The 15,951-nt window shown below is 47.2% G+C and overlaps 3 protein-coding genes across 8 annotated transcripts; all 3 read right to left on the minus strand.

Moving 5' to 3' along the window:
- Window positions 1-1,210: 1,210 nt before the first annotated feature.
- Window positions 1,211-11,726, minus strand: kansl1l (KAT8 regulatory NSL complex subunit 1-like). 6 transcript variants are annotated; one of them, XM_029839445.1, is made up of 15 exons: window positions 11,556-11,726; window positions 10,137-11,134; window positions 7,426-7,564; window positions 7,151-7,303; window positions 6,829-6,929; window positions 6,289-6,460; window positions 5,549-5,714; window positions 5,040-5,156; window positions 4,063-4,215; window positions 3,614-3,711; window positions 3,296-3,408; window positions 3,129-3,189; window positions 2,932-3,044; window positions 2,671-2,791; window positions 1,211-2,082 (listed from the first exon to the last, which is right to left on the minus strand). In XM_029839445.1, exons 2-15 carry the CDS (start codon window positions 11,105-11,107, stop codon window positions 1,873-1,875), a joined length of 2,688 nt encoding a protein of 895 aa, XP_029695305.1. In that variant the 5' UTR covers window positions 11,108-11,134; window positions 11,556-11,726; the 3' UTR covers window positions 1,211-1,872. The 6 variants fall into 6 exon arrangements, with proteins under 6 accessions (XP_029695305.1, XP_029695301.1, XP_011609488.2 ...); XM_029839441.1 differs by having other exon boundaries at window positions 7,426-7,567; XM_011611186.2 differs by having other exon boundaries at window positions 7,426-7,567; window positions 10,137-11,131; window positions 11,556-11,718.
- Window positions 11,727-11,814: 88 nt separating this feature from the next.
- Window positions 11,815-13,801, minus strand: LOC101073578 (taste receptor type 2 member 1-like). Its single transcript, XM_003962026.3, has one exon. It carries the CDS (start codon window positions 13,771-13,773, stop codon window positions 12,823-12,825), a length of 951 nt encoding a protein of 316 aa, XP_003962075.2. The 5' UTR covers window positions 13,774-13,801; the 3' UTR covers window positions 11,815-12,822.
- A 257-nt stretch (window positions 13,802-14,058) lies between these two features.
- LOC105417459 (uncharacterized) lies at window positions 14,059-15,842 on the minus strand. The gene is made up of 2 exons (XM_011611257.2): window positions 15,191-15,842; window positions 14,059-15,096 (listed from the first exon to the last, which is right to left on the minus strand). Exon 2 carries the CDS (start codon window positions 15,011-15,013, stop codon window positions 14,087-14,089), a length of 927 nt encoding a protein of 308 aa, XP_011609559.2. The 5' UTR covers window positions 15,014-15,096; window positions 15,191-15,842; the 3' UTR covers window positions 14,059-14,086.
- Window positions 15,843-15,951: the final 109 nt, after the last annotated feature.

A 15,951-nucleotide genomic window follows, 5' to 3' on the forward strand; every position in this document is an offset into this window, starting at 1 on the left:
GATTGTTTGGTCAGAAACATTTACACCAGTGGCCTGCTGGAGGTCATTTTGCTCTGGTATTGCTCATCCTGTTCCTCCTTGCACAAAGGAGCAGATACCAATCCTGCTGAGGGTTTGAGGAACTTCTAGGGCCATGTCCAGCTCTCCTGGAGTAACTACCTGTCTCCTGGAGTCTCCTCCATGCTCTTGAGACTGTGCTGGGAGACACAGCAAACCTTCTTGCAACGGCACGTATTGATGTGCCATCCTGGAGGAGTTGGACTACTTGTGCAACCTCGGTAGCGTCCAGGTATCGCACCATGCTATCAACAGCGATGTTGATCCAAGCCAAATAAACAACTACAGCAGCAGAAAGTCAGTCAGTAAAAAAATCAGCCAAAAGAGATGAGGGAAAAAAGTGTGGCCTCAACCTGGAAAGCCCTTAACTGACCAGATCAATATCCCAGAAGTTTGACTGATAGGTTGCTATACTCTGATTAAAAAGTGTTCCTCTAATTTTTTGAGCAGTGTATATAACTGCGAAACAGCGCCCCCTAACGTTCACAAGATTAAATGATTTTCGCAGGAAACTAATCTATCACGTCTTTACGCGTGATTTTGGCTTGTAGACTTCTTTTGTGTCTTGACTTTTGATTGTAAACAACATTTTAAGTTCAACATAATCCACGTTTGGCCATTAGATGGAACCAAAAACAGACGGACGCAGCTCCTGCAGGACAGATGAGACAATAACGTTATTTTACTTATTCAGGGTGACTTAAAGCAGCCTCTATCCTGGACTCAGTGTAGTAACTTTGTTATTTCTAAATCAACAGCCTTTCATGTATGAACCAAAGAAAGTAACGGACACACACACTTGTGTAAGACGCCTGACCTTCACCACCATCTGTCCATCAGGCCTGATGGAGTCGGAATGCCATAAAAGGTAGTTACGCTTGTGGAATCAATGCAGAGGTCGATGTGGCTGTAGCTCTTAGTAGCGAGCGCGTAATGCTAAATCATCCAAATGACCGATATGACCTCACATTAGTTTATCCTTCCACTGCTAGGCTGGATCAGAGGCCCATTGAAGGACACCGTCCTAAAGCTCCAGCTCGTTTCTCTGGCTTCATTAATAACAGAGAATCAGAACTATAAAGCCAGTCCATATTATTGTGCTTTTTAAGTTTATCTATGTGTCAAAATGTCCCCAGTTATGCTTCAAACTAAATTGAGTTTAGTACCATTAATATTTATTTGTGATTTATCCCTCTTTATAAAAACTATAAAACAGATAGACAACACAAGCACTATCACAAATGCCATTTTTTAAAAGTACATATAAATTAGGTAAAACACAAAAGTGTATGTGCATACTCTTCTTTCTGTACAGATTTAGGAGTTAAATGTGAACAAATATGGACATCCACAAACATTGTCGAGACCTGAGGCTACAAGAGACTGTGCTGGGATATATTTCTGTACATACAGTACCTCTCGCACTATAAAACCATAAAAAAAACACTCCAACCTACTACTTAAAACAACAGATTTTGGTATTTGGGGAATGTAAAGTATCGCTTGGTGCTAGATTTAAAGGAAGTTTAGGAAGAAATTGAATATTTATGTAGGACATACTGTATTCATCCATTCAACCAACCTTTCCAACCACTCAATCTTAATAATCCCATTAATAATTCTGTTTTAAATAACTCACAGAAGACAAACACCCCACAAATCTGGGGAAAACGATACAATTTACATTAAAAGGATTTTATGTCAAGCTACCAAACCTTTTTTTTTTTTTTTAAACTAAAAATGGATGACACTGGAATTTGTAAAAGCAAAGGATGCCGTTTCTCAGCTTGCATGTAGAAAGGAAAGGCACCGCGCTCAGCTGTTCTTGTTTTGGCCACCAGATGGCGAAGCAGCACCAGTCAACAGAGCAGGGGAGAGCTGGGAGTTGGCGTTCTTTGGCGTGATTGGGGTTGATCCACACACAGACAGCCTCCCTGAGGGTTTATAGGTACTATTATCACCACACAGGGCTTTTTCCTCATCCTCGTTCAAAGGAAACATTCGCCGTTCCCATGGTGACTGAGGCTGCCAGAGACACAAGGCGAGATGATTTAAAAGTCATTTGACGTGTTTTAGCTTTCAGTTTTTATCAGTCCGTCATCTTGTTTATGAAATTGAAAACTCAAATTCCTTTATTGTCACTGAATCGCACGTACGGCTCCAATCCCGTTTAAGAAAATAAAATCTAAAGCTTTGTGGGGGCAATATTTGCAGCAGGGAGCGGTTGATTATAACGGTCTAATCAAGGGACAAGTCTCTTCTCTAATCAAAGCAAAGTGGTGCCGAGCAATCATGCAAATGGAGCAGAGAGGAGACAAGTATCTGTGCAGACACTCGGGGATCTATTGAGGCTTTAGCTCACACAAAGCGACTTGGACAGAGTTCAGAATCGTGTGTAGCCTCTTTTACTGAAGCAAAACAAGATGGATTTCACTCTTTTACATCATTTTTCTCGTGGTTTAACAAAACGTGACATAATTAAAAGACGCATAGGCGCAGCCAGACAGAAAGCAGCACCTAAAACCCCATGTAAGAGTTATCTGATCGCATAAGCAGGATTTAGTTTCAGGTGTGGAGGGGTGGAGGATTCATCTGAAGCTCTTTTGATCTCACCAGCCACTCCTCTGAGCGTTGCTCTTCGTCAGTATCCAGTTGAGCCCAGCGCCACTCTGCTGAGCTCTCCTCTCCTGATGTCAACGTTCCACCTCTGCAGCCAAACGATCTGTCGCCACATCTGGGAAAGCAAATTTGTAAAAAAAAAAATGACACAGACCATCCCCGTGAACCTGAAGTCTAGAGGAGCTCTGCAGGACCTCAGGAGAAAAAAACATGTTCCTCCTGCTGCGTGTGCCCAGTGTGAATGTGGGCTCCCACCTTTTAGGACGTCTGTGGCATTTTCTAGTTCCCCAGGAAGCCCAGCGGGATTTCTCTCTGTGTTCCAGCTCCAGGTGTCTCTGAGCGAAGACGTTATCGGCGAGATCCTCCTCCTGAGTCGCACACAAACAGATTTAAAGTCCTCTTCCTCATCAGACACGTTCAAGAGCCAACAGTCCAAAAGCTCCAGGCACTACCTGCCCGTCCTCATCCTCCGCCTCCTTGTGAATCAGCGATGAAGGGTCGCTCACTCGCCAACTGTAAAGAGAATTTTCTGATCCGTTTTGTTTTTCGCCCAATTAGGAGTGTGTTCTTGCGTGTGACTGCTGTGCTGAACTCCTCTTGGGACAGCTGTGCGCCATACCTGGGTGTCATTATGACTTTGTACTGCAGCTTTTCCATTTTAGCCGCCAACATGTGGATGACAATGTTGTTGATGTTGTAAACACTCTCTCCCCGACGCTTGCCCACAAACCCCTAAAAGGAAGACAAAGAGAGGAAATCTGACATATTCGATGTCTCACGTCGACAAAGTTGGCACACCTGGTGGGAAAATCCTCAACATTTAACAACGCAGTAAGCAAATCTACCTTGCTTATACAATATATTTTGTAATTTTGGACCTGCACGGTCCTGCAGGCAGGAAGTGGGACAAGCATCTGCAGACTTCAGTGTGTGTTACCTGTGGGGACTGCCTGGGGGGAACCTTGGTGTACCTCTGCTCCTGAAACTCGTCCAAACTGTCCTCCGTGTCGCAAAGCTGGTAGAGGACATCTTTATCTGGATATAACACACAGTCAAAGTTCTTTTGATAAATCAAACAGTGCATGTTAGATTAAAGAGGCTTGTGGTCATGTAACAAAGTCATTTTAAATGGGGAACAGTGTGCCCTGGGGAGGTGGCTGTGGGGGTGTTATTATCTCAGGGTCTTTTTCACAAATACAACAGCACATTGGCAGACAGAGGTGCACCTCTGTCGTCATATAGACACACTGGTGGGACTACATTACCCATCATGCCACGGAACACCTGGGTGTTCTGGAAAGGCCTATCCTTCCAAAACTTCGGCACCTGTGACCCTGTTAAACAGGTGAAAAGAGAAAGGGGGAAGAATATAGAGTGAACACACACCATCTACTGGCCTGTGGATGCGCCTCCGTTTCCGCTTCTTCCGATTGGCTCTTCTGCTTCGACTCTGGATGGAAGAACCTGGCGCCTCGATGGGTGACAGATCCAGAACTCTGCTGTTAGATCGCCTTCTGTGCCGATTATATAATTTCTGGCCTGGAATCATAAACACACACACACACACAAACAATCTTACTCGTGGAGTTTAGAGAGTTCACACTTAGAGTGCAGCTTAACCAAAGTAACTTCTTGTTTTCTTCTGATGTCACACTAGCAAGGTTATTAAAACCTAGCAGAGAGCACATGAGCTGGGCAAATCTGGAAAATGTTACTTTAATCATTAACCTAACATTTCAACAGCTTTCATGATTAACTTTGACTTAACACTATTAGTTATTATTCTCCGGTAATATCTAACACTTCTCTTTCAGGGTCATGTAAAATGTTAAATCCATAGTACTGATCAGATAACAAAAGCTTAAAAATCTAATTAAAACCAAAAGCATATCATACATTGTTAAATAAGGTGGATTCCACTGAGCAGCCACTTAAAGTTTGAGAGTAAACCGATTCATCATTCAACATTTTCTGCAGGTAATTAAATCGAGAAAGTCAGATATGCTGGCCAGAGATGAGGCAGATAAAAGACAAGCTGTGAATGAGAGAAAAGAGAGTTCATCTATGCTGCGGCTCAACTGGAAACATCAGAAGTCTGACGGGAGACAGCAAACAGAAGCAGACTTCAAACCCAATAATCCTAAAGACATCACACAACAACCGCATTAGGTCAATAACAGTGTTGGAAACAAATAAAAAAGACAAATAATCTACCTGCTACAACTCTTATTGAAGTAATTCCTAACGTGACAGCTAATTAACGACGACAGCAAGAGAAGAAGACAGCAAAGCGAGTCCAGGAAGGCAACAAGTGAAACAGACGGCAGAGCAGAGTAACAGCGTGGAGAGGGACGGGATCTTACTGCGGTGCACCGGTGTGGAGCTGCGCTGGCCGTGCTCTGTTGGGCCGTACGGACGGATATCGCCTGTCAGAGGCCTGAGGGACCATGTTTCTCTGCCTGGCTTGGCCATTGCGTTGTCTGAAAAGTGAGCAGGCAGATTACAGTCGGTGCCAGTGCCGCGCCCCCCACGTAAACTGGCGAAATCCCGGCGCTTTCTTGAACACTGGCGTGCACGCCTGTGCGCTCATGTGTATTCACACAGCCGTCGCAGTGAACCGTTCCGCATGGTAACTTCATTATTCCCTCTATTACCTCAGGTGAGGTTTGCTTGACAAACCATCAGCTCGTTCTGCTCTTTCCCAAAAGGAAAATGATCATTCAAGTTGACAGGGAAGCAGCAGAGTGTTGGTTGATTAACACCCGCGTCAATTTCCATGTGACGTGACATGGAGCTGACAAGCTTGAGAATATTTTGGATCATCAGGATGAATTTACTGCTGTATTTTAAGTATCTGCAACTGTTCCCCTACCAAATGAAAAGCGGGAGGCAGTGGGGGCTGTGGGGTTTAAGGTCCAGGAGGTCAGGCTGCTGCTCCTGCTGCCGGAGGTGGAGGCAGGATCAGAACATGGATCGCTGGATGAACGACTCAAAGACGAGGAAGACGAGGAGAGGGGAGACGTAGAGTTCCCTGAGTCCTGAAACACAAGAGACAGGTTATTTTCATAGCTCCTATACTGCAGCCCACCACCGGGGGGCCAATACAGTACTGCACTAGCAGAACCTTCTGATGTTTGATAGTGAGAACATCACAAAGTAATGGTCCCTGCTAAATAAAACCAAGAGCCTTGAAATACTTATCACAGATATCTTATTATAACTTGAAACAGATCCCAGATCTCAGCACTATTTAATTAAAAGAAAATGTCGGCGTTTTATCAGTTTTATTCCCAAGCTGTTTTCAGGGAAACGGCATTCCTCTTCTAAAAAGCCTGAGTGAGATCAGCTGCTCTGAGAATGGGCCAAGATGGTTACCTCAATCCTTTCAATAAATTATATGCATATAATTGTGTATACACCGTTCTTTTTACAGACTGACATACATTTACTTTATAATGATGTAAAAATGATGGAAATAATCAATTTACATTATGGTTTTAATGTCTTCTCAGAAGAAAATGAGAGGAAAATGCTACAGCGGCGCAAACGACTCCATAACATGATAATTCAGATGGACAGCATGTGATAAGCAGGCGAACGCGTGTGACGTACCGGTGGACATGTGGGGCTGGAGGTGTCGAGAGCGAACAGTCTGGGTTTGTGGAAGCTGACTAAGGGTCGAGTCCGGGCACACACGCATGACATTTCAGCTTTGCAGGTCCCACTTGACAGCAGTCGTCTTCTGTTAGAGCTTCTGGGCAGAAAAGGCCCATTTGTCTGACCACTGCAGGGAAGAGATCGGCCGAGGTCACGGAAATGTCAGAGAAATGACTCATGTAAAGATCACACACCAGGAAATAGTGTTTCTCTTCAGATGCTGTTGGTCAAACAGATTTTGATAAAAAAAACAGAAGCCAACAAGAAAGTGTGTTGTTGTACCAATAAGGGACTTAAAAAGACATGAGAGAAGACCGGATATGGAGGGATTATTTACACCGGGGCAGATGGCTTGCCTGGAACATCCTTCCAAACCTGACACCAGAACCCTGAGTTTCAATTCATGAAGCTGGTTATTATAGTTCTTGAAAGCTGTTATATGTACACAGCATTGTCCACATTTCCTCGTTTTCATCTCCCACTCGTGTTCTCTACCTTAGGAAGGCTTTGGGGTGCTTGCAGCTTTGTGGTTGCTTTACCGGCGAGAAGCTGAGAGGAGGCAACAGACTGTTGACGAACTGGCTAAGTTGAGCGCTCTGCAAGAGAAGATCCATACAGCAGACGAGACAAGAGGCGTCAGGATCATCCTCGAGTGTTCCTTTCAGCTGAGAGTGCCAAAAGGATTCATAGAGAGCCGGAGTTTTTCATCAAAGTGCATCCCGTGATTAATTAGTTCAATCCTCTCTGTGTAACAGCTGTGTAATCCCCCCCACTCCCCATGTGTGTGCGCGTGTGTGTGTGTGTTGCTATATCCTACCTGTCTCTCTATGTTGTAAAGGAGGCGTGTGGGGGAACATGGTTCATTGTCAGTATCCATTGCTGTGCAGGATAAACCTGCCATTTCTCTCAGCAGGGTTCGCTGAATCTGTGTGTCCGTCAGGGGCTGGGAATCTGCAAGCACCACTTTACCCTACGAGAACCAAGCACACACACACACACACGCGCACGTTACTCTTTGCAGTTATCTGGTTGGTACATGATAGAGTGCTTACACAAAGCCCACTTTAAGAGAAGTGAGTGTTTTCCACTTACCTTGGTGGAGCAGATGTGCTTGTGCAGCTCCCCCATTTGCCGTGTCCTCTCTTCCAGATCTTCCAGCCGCACCTGCAACCAGCTCCATCTGCTGCCCAGCTCGGCTCGCTCTTCCAGCCGCCGTCTCTCCTGGCTGCCACTGCTGACCGTGAAGGAGGGGGGCGAAACAGGAGGACGGTCAGACCCCCCTCCGTATGCTACCGGCATTACAGCGAATGGGGCGCCGTGTTTATTGTCACTGTATTTTTAACTTTTGAGCAACTTTTACAGGGAGATTTTAAAAGCTTTGGACGTTTGCGGGGAACCCGTTGATCAAGCACAATACCGGGTCGACAAAAAGTTAACAGATTTATAATCGCACCCACACGGAGCCCTTTTGAAATACAACAGTGTCAGTTCCTTTATGCTGGAGGTTAAAATAAAGCTCATGTTGTGCTTAACTATACTATGTTTCCATGACACTAGACTGTTCAGTTAGCAGTTAACTCTGTGTGTGTGTGTGTGTGCGTGTGTGTGTGTGTGTGTGTGTGTGTGTGTGTGTGTGTGTGTGTGTGTGTGCGTGTGTGTGTGTGTGTGTGTGTGTAGGCTTGTGTGTGTGTGTGTGTGTGTTTGTGTGTGTGTAGGCTGGCAGGGCAATTGTTGCTATGGCAGTGCTCTTGGACCTTGGCTAGCAAATGGAAGGACCCCCCCCCCCCCCCCCCCGCACATCTCACAGATGAAAGGTTAGGCCAGTCACCAAGCAGCCAAACACACAGAACCTGACAACCGCTCTCTGGAGAGGCTGACGCTAAGCTCGTCCACGTACGTGCGCTCCGTTTCACCAGACCCAAAGACCAAACGAAAACAATGCCTGCTTCTGCCTGAGCTGATATACTCCTGGATACATAAAAAAGCAGAGCCAGACTCTGGCGGCTCTTTTGGGCTGTAGAACAAGAACATTCCTGGAATATTTTCCAGCAGAACCTACGTCAGACCCGATAATGTGGGGCTTCTGTTAATTTACATCCATCCGCCACCCGGTTGCTGACTGAACATGTGGAGTAGCAACCCTCTACCAGGCCCACTGCTCAAGGGCAGATAAAAGTGAAATGAAGGCCAGCCCCGGCATGTCGCTCCGGGGTTTAAAAAAATGTTTCCTCTTGAATAGTTTTTGGCTTCTACGGGGCCATGAGAGTGTTTTGGGTGTGGCCAGCACTTAAACCTTCCAACATGTACCCGTTTCACCAGGAAATACACATTCAAGGACAATTCCTTTGGAGCTTTTTAAAGAAAAAAGGCAACAAGCTGTGCTCCCCCCAACAAGGACATGTCCTCTTCAAGAAGGAAGCTGCCATAAAAACTCCCCAGGGGAGGCTTACGGACACAGCTCTGGGTATTGTTCACCAGTCACTCACAAAAAGACAAGCTGACACTTCCGAGATGACTGAGATCACACACGTGCAAAGCGCCCGTTCTCGTTCACGCAACGACCTTTGCTCCAAAAATATTCTTCCAAAAGTGCTGAATGGTGGCGGGATGCGCTTCACAGATGTGTCCAGAGTGCATAAAGGCAGAAAATCCTCCCGAGTCAGAGCTTTAGTGAAGCTGCGCTCAAAACCACTCCTGTTTTTATTTTATCTCTTTAAACATCCAATGCAGGGCTGCTTTTTCCAGGATGCTCACACACGTAAAGGCAGAAATCGAGAGCTGTGGCTCATTTCTGTCCTTCAGTTCACTTTTTAAAGGGTTCCAGACTCAAGCAAGAGAGAAAAATAATAGTTCCACATGCTGACAGTCAGCAGAAAGGTAAGGCTTTGGCCATGCGGTGGAAAAGTGCCTTTGCACAATTTGCATGCATCCCTGCTGCTGTTTATTTTCCTGTCAGCAAGAACACACAGCTGGTTGTGTGTTTCAGCTGTGTTGTGATTGCGGCATGGAAAGAAAATGTGGGTGTGGTCAAAACATGTCATCAACCAAAACCCGCCACCCGTCTCGAGGCGGTAAACCCGAACCTGCAGAACTACAGAGAAACTCAAACCCACACAAAGCTTGTATGCTTTGAAGCTGAAACGCGTTCGTGGGCACGATATTAGGCACACTGGATGCCGCGGGGTCGGTCCCAGTCGAGGACTCGGACGAGGTCTACTCCCAGTATGCTCGTGTTTCCGCTCACATTCCAAAGATACACTTTACTTACTGGAGACTGTAATTTCACCCAAGTAAGAATGTGAGTGCAGGGATGTGTATCATGCATCGCTATGGTGACCCGTTTCCCAGGATGCACACGTTTATTTTCAAATTCTCTAAATATCTGGGGGGATGGGGGGGGGGGGGTCCACACTCTATTCTCCAGTCTTTTACTGCAGATGGGTCCTGTAAATTGTACTTTAATGAGGCCTGAATGGCTCCAGCTTGGTTAGACCTTATTGATCCATTTTTATATGGGATCAATGGGTTTCCCGGTCTGACTCCGTGACTTCGCCGCTTGACTTTGGCGAGGCAGGTCCACACGGCAGAGCCGTCTCCACCTGTGGGGAAGCGTGTCGCGCTGCACGGAGAGTCGGGCCTTTACATTCTCTCTGTGTTTAATTAGCTTTTAAAAAGCATTTCCAGAGACACAATACAGGAAACAGTGATGTTTAGGAAAGTTTAGTATCCACCTTTATAACAAACTGCCCTAATGTTCGCACTAATGAGGGCTTCGTTCATTCAATCAGCCCGTCGGTACTCACAGATCTGCGGCTCCGGAACGGCCACGAACCTCCTGGGACTCGTCGTCGGAACTGCTGCTCAGCGTGGCCTCGGAGTCCAACGCTCCCTGCAGCCCTCTCAGCACCGCCTGGCTGGACTGGCTGAACTCCCCCAAGGAAGGCAAGTCCACGGAGGGGTCGGTCAGGGCGGGTAGGGGATCGGGACGGGTGGAGGTGTGACTGAAGGCGGGCCCGTCCAGTTGCCTTCTCAGTCCGTCCAGCTGCTGGCCGCAGTGGCGCACGGCGTGCTCCCCCAGCAGGACCTGCAGTCTCCTCTGCAGCCTCTGAGCTTTGCCTCGCAGGCCCACCTGCCTGGAGAGTCTGGGCCTCAGAGCGTCCGTCAACATGACTCTGGGCCGCTCAGAGGTCGACCTGCTGCAAAAAGACTGTTGTAAAGGGGGAGAGAGGGAGCCCATTGGTCCCTCTTCCCCCTGTATCCATGTGGACGTGGGGACAACAACAGGGGAGTAGTCCCGCTGCTTTGTCTCTGCCTGGGAGGATACAGACGGAGCACCACAGAGAAGAGGCGTGTGCGGCACATCACCACCACCTGGCCCGTGTTTGTGAGAGGGGCCGCGTCCGTACAGCAGGCGAGCCTCTTGGCAATTGCGCTCAAACATGTCCAATCCACCTGGGAAGACGCAGGCATCCTGCTGAGACCGCGCCGCGTCTTCGCTGGCAGAGAGGAGGAAGGGGAGGGGGGAGGCGTAAGGGAGCAGCACCACCTGATCCTGGCTCAGGGAGAACACATCCGCGGGGAGACAGGAAGGCTGAGGCGGGAGCGAGGACAGGAGAGGCCACAGCTTCTGGAGGTCGTCGTCGTCCACGGATTTCATCTGGGACTTCAGCTCCGAGCAGCATGTGGCCGTCCCTTCCGAGTCCATTCCGGCCGAGCTGGGACAGGAGTGGATCCCAGTGCCATCTTTGAAGGCTTTTGTCAGGGCTGGCGTCATGCCACCTCCCGACCTACAGATGTTCTGCTGGGAAAGAGAGACAACTTCATTCCATTAAAAAACTCCGAGCCCTTCTTAAAATGTGGGTCATAACCTTTACTTGAGCTTTTGGAAGGTTCCTCAGCTTTCCTGAGAGTGAATCTCAGTACATTTAAAGCCCTTCAGCCTCCATACAGCCCAGAGGTGCTGCAGTTAGACAGCCCCCCCCCCCCCATCAGGTGTCCATCTTTCAGAGCAAAAACTCTTTTCCCACTTTTAACCCTCGCACCCTGACTGTCTCATCACCGAGCGCGGAGACAACGGGAAAAGACGAGCGAAGGTACCGAAACGGACGGAGGGAGCCCGGAACCCGGGAGGGCGGCACGCCGCGGAACCAACGGTCCTAACGGGGTGGGGGGGGCGATTAAACCGCGTCCGGCGACGGCGGTTAACGCGTAGACGAAGTTACCTGAGCTGGAGGTAAGTCCGGCAGACATCCTCGTCCTGGTCCGCGTCTCTAGTCCGAGGACGGGGCTCCCTGGGCGTGTTTTAGTTTGTTCCTGAAGTGCCTGTGCTGCCGGGGACAGAGCTCCGCGGACACGAACGCCTCCGACTCCTTCACTCATCCGCGGGGACGAAGACGGAACCCAGAGCGGGGGGGTGGGGGAGGGGGGGGGGAGGGGGAGGGGCGGCGGTGCCTTCAGGGCGCGCTCGGAAATACGGGAATCGCGCAAATAAACAAAAAACAACGCACAACTATAATTAAACACGTTAACAACAGTGACAATACTCCCATAAAGGCTTAAATTGAATAAATTGAAAGAAAACACCCAAGGTTATATAACATGGTAGGTTTATGATCAAAGCCTCTTGGATTTGGAGAAACAAAGGTCAAAATCATCAAATTTAATCACAGCTTCCTCGGCCCATGATCAACATTTCCTAAAAATGTCGTTGAAGTCCGTTCTTCACGCTTCCACAGGTGTCACATTATGGGAATATATTTGGGAATTGGATCAGAATCCAAGGAATGATGTGCTGTAACAATGATATGATATAAACCAAAGGCACAAAAAAACATCTTTTGTATTTTCTCTATTTATTGTTGTTTTTCTATTAATGCAGCATTCCATCTTATTTCATTATTTATCACGGTTATTTATGTGAACACCTCGTAGCGTTTGGTTTGACCTCTGTCGGCGTCGAAGAGTAAAAACAAACCTTTCAACTTTTTAACTTTTTATTTTTTTATTGTTGATGCTAATTCGCTACACATTACAATAAAAATCAGAATGACCCGACACTACCAGCCACACAACATATGGTGTCAAGACAGCTTTTGATTAGAAATGCACCTTGACATAATATTGTGTCATGGCATTTAAACAAAGAAATATAATTCCAAGTGTGGCATCTGGCTGGAGCAATATGCATGAGCTACATCTCTGAGGAGAACATTCATTTATCGTGGACAATGTTAAGGAGTCCGTCTTTTGAAGTTTCAGACCCCCATCCTTTGTAGTGCTCTTCAAATCAAGCCAGCGATGGGCTAATGTGACAAATATTGAGGCATTTGCATCTAATGCAAGTCAGATGAGAACAGAGAGCAAACGTGAAAAGATCCGTGCAGGTTTTAAGCACTCAGGCCACATCTGTACAGCTACTCAGATACGTGTGATACATTTCAGTTTTTTTTTTTTTTAAAACAATAACGGGGTTGATAGCAAAGCTCATTGTCATCCCTTTTGAGGCTGCTGTGCTCTCATGGTTGTGCAGCACCGTGCCGCTCTGTGCCACAGGTCCACAGCTCTCTGCCTGAACACGGCCTGACCCACCCCCAGATTTACAATGGTGCCCATCATGTAGACGTTGATGACAGTGATATTGGCTAAGGTCATATACGCAGCGGGTCCGGCTGCAATGTCATAGAAGAAATAGTGGGACAGAATCCACGTAGATAACAGTACGTAGAGCGCCCCCTGCAGGATGCCGGTGACAGTGACCCTCACCTGGCTTCGGAAGAGGGAGCAGGACCGCACTTTGGAGGCCATTCGACGCAAGTGTCTGCTGAGGTAGATGGCAGTGGACAAGCTGGACAGCGACATGATGAACAGGCAGATAACGAAGTAGACCTCATTCATGATCATTGTGGCTTTAGCCAGCTTTATCAGGTGGGAGGGTAATTTATTGAATACGGTATCGCTATTAAACGTGGCATTGAACGACATCAGATCAGAAATTTGACTAAATACAGAAACATCAAACATAACAATGCTGGTAACAGTTATCCCAGTTATTAGCTTCTCAACCATCCAGATGCAGTAGATGGTGGCTTTATGATTCCTCTTCATCCAAAGGAAGATGGGGCTCTTCAAAGGCACAATCTGGATGAAGTAGAAGAAGTTCAACCAAACAGTGGTGGTCATGCTGGTGGACAAACTGAAGATAAAAATCCCCAAAATGGATACAATAAGCCCAATGCTGGCGTTGACAAAGAAGAACAGAACCTGGACTGACGCCTGGAAAGACAGGTTGCAGCAGAGCATGGTCCAGAGAAGGAGCTTCAGCGGCTGTTTGGGCGTTTCGCCTCGAAACGGACGCACCAGGCAGGCGATGTAGAACGCGTTGATGAGAATGTTGAGGACGATCGCACTCATGTTAACCCTCATGATATAAGCAACCTCCATTTCTATCTTTCACCGGGTTGGAGGCTCTGCGGCGTCGGACCTGTCGCCTTCCTCGCGAAGGCGTGTTTGTCCGTCGCACCGCTGGGAACGCCCGTCCAGTTCGCTTGTCATTTCCATCTCATTTTCCTGCTCACATTTTTAAAAAGTGTTGCGAATCGGAAGCGTTTGCATCCCATGCAAAGTAGAATATGATATTAGAATACACAGTTTTCATTTAAATGACACAAACACAGCAATCACTGGGAATTTTGCTCAATCATCTACAAATTTGACAATTCCCTCAGCCTCCCGTCGCTCCGGTCGGTGTAGATCGTCAAATATTTGCACAGCAGGGTGCCGTAAGCCACTTCCACAGCCCCACGGCCCCTTGCCTGAATATAACCTGACCGATGAACAGACTGGCCGTGGTTCCTGTCATGTACAGTAAAGTGATCGTGAGAGCCATCAACGGACCAAAGAAAAAATGCGAGGAGTACTGGAAGCTGAATTTGTCGACGAAGTACAGAATGCTGCACATCAAGAAGAACGCTCCCTGGAAGAACTCAGAGATGACGATTCGCATTTGATCGTGAATTCCCGAGGTGGTGAACCCCTCCCGGGTTATGCTTTTGATGTGCTTGAGCAGGTAGTGGGCCATGGAGAAGTTACACATTCCTATCATGGCTATGCAGCTCAGGAGGTGGACTTTGAGGAAGATGAGAACGACAGCGCTGCCGACCTCGAGTCCACTGTCGCGGAGGCCATTGCTCGTAGAGTTGGCCCCCTCAATAATCCTATACTCCAGGACCAAGGTGGAAATTTTCAGGGAAGCTTCGAAGATGATCAGCGTTTCTTGGCTGAAAAAAAACAGGTAGACCACGGACTTGATGTTCCTCTTGATCCAGATCAAAAGAGCTCTCTTGGAAGGGACGACCTTAACGTAAGCGTAGATGCTCATCCACCCCGAACACGTCATGCTGCTGTGCGTGAAGAATATTATCAGCATCCAAAAAAAATGGTGGGGGATGCTGGAGCCGTCCATTTCGACCAATATCGGACTCCAGAGAGCTAAATGGATGCTAAAGGTGGCGGAGCAGCCGATGAGGAAGCACAGCAGCAGCTTCAAAGGCTGCCTGAGCTTTTGTCTGTTGGAGATCAGACAGTGGATGTAGAAGATGTTTAAAAAGAAGTTGATCCCACTGAGAGGGAACATGATGAGCTGGTAGAGCCAGCATTCCACTTCTATATACCGCCGTTCCATTTCTGGTCCGGGAGCGTCCAGAGGATCGAAGGGAGTTGTGTCCTGTCGTCGTGCCTCCGGGGGTTTTAGGAGTCCGGATCGCACTGTGAAGTGCGGCACCAGTACAAAATTACCTCAACACTCAAAAGAGAGGAGCATTATGTAAACAGGCATGACCACAAAATGACAGCTGAGGACCTGAGATGCGTCAGAATCCGCAGATGTAGAAGGCAGGCGACGGGAGCGACCGGAAATGGATGATTCCAAACTCCAGATTGGAGTTGGTGTGTTCGGCCTGAAGTGGAAGACAAGCTTTTATGCCATGTATGCCATTTTAAAAGGAGCTAACGACAACAACATTTCAAAATGTCAACAGGCTACGGTGAGCATTTCTACCTGTATCACTCTACTGCAGCGGCTACTTTTCCTCCCTGCCACATATTGCGCAATGCTGGGACAACCAATGATTACGTGAGACTCCCATGTGCTAAAATGCTAAAAGCTAAAACACTGATGAAGACTTTGTTATAGTTAGCTAATGCTTTCCGTCCCCGCAGCCTATGCAACATCTAGCAGCCAAATGTTGTGGTGAGTGAGACATGTGTGTCCCTACCAAAGGCAACACGTCGTCTCCTACAGGAAAACTAGCTTAAATGAGCCATGTTATATGTAAACTCTATCTACGCCTGGGAGAACCTGAAAACATGTAGTTCTGCATCTGCCTAGAAATAAACTGCTGTACATTTGACGATCTGACTAATAAACTGTCTACAGAAACGTTGAAAAATCACATAATTAGAGCCACCAACGTTGACTCTGAAATGAAACATGATCATTACACGTCGACATTTAATCATTGGTGACCTTAATTAATACATTTTAATGAATATCAACGGAACCAACCACTTTCCCCAATATCCCTTCCTAACATAGAAAAAAGAACTTAAATGATGACGACT

The sequence above is a fragment of the Takifugu rubripes genome, chromosome 1 (assembly GCF_901000725.2).
Source record: "Takifugu rubripes chromosome 1, fTakRub1.2, whole genome shotgun sequence".
Taxonomy (NCBI): Eukaryota; Metazoa; Chordata; class Actinopteri; order Tetraodontiformes; family Tetraodontidae; genus Takifugu; species Takifugu rubripes.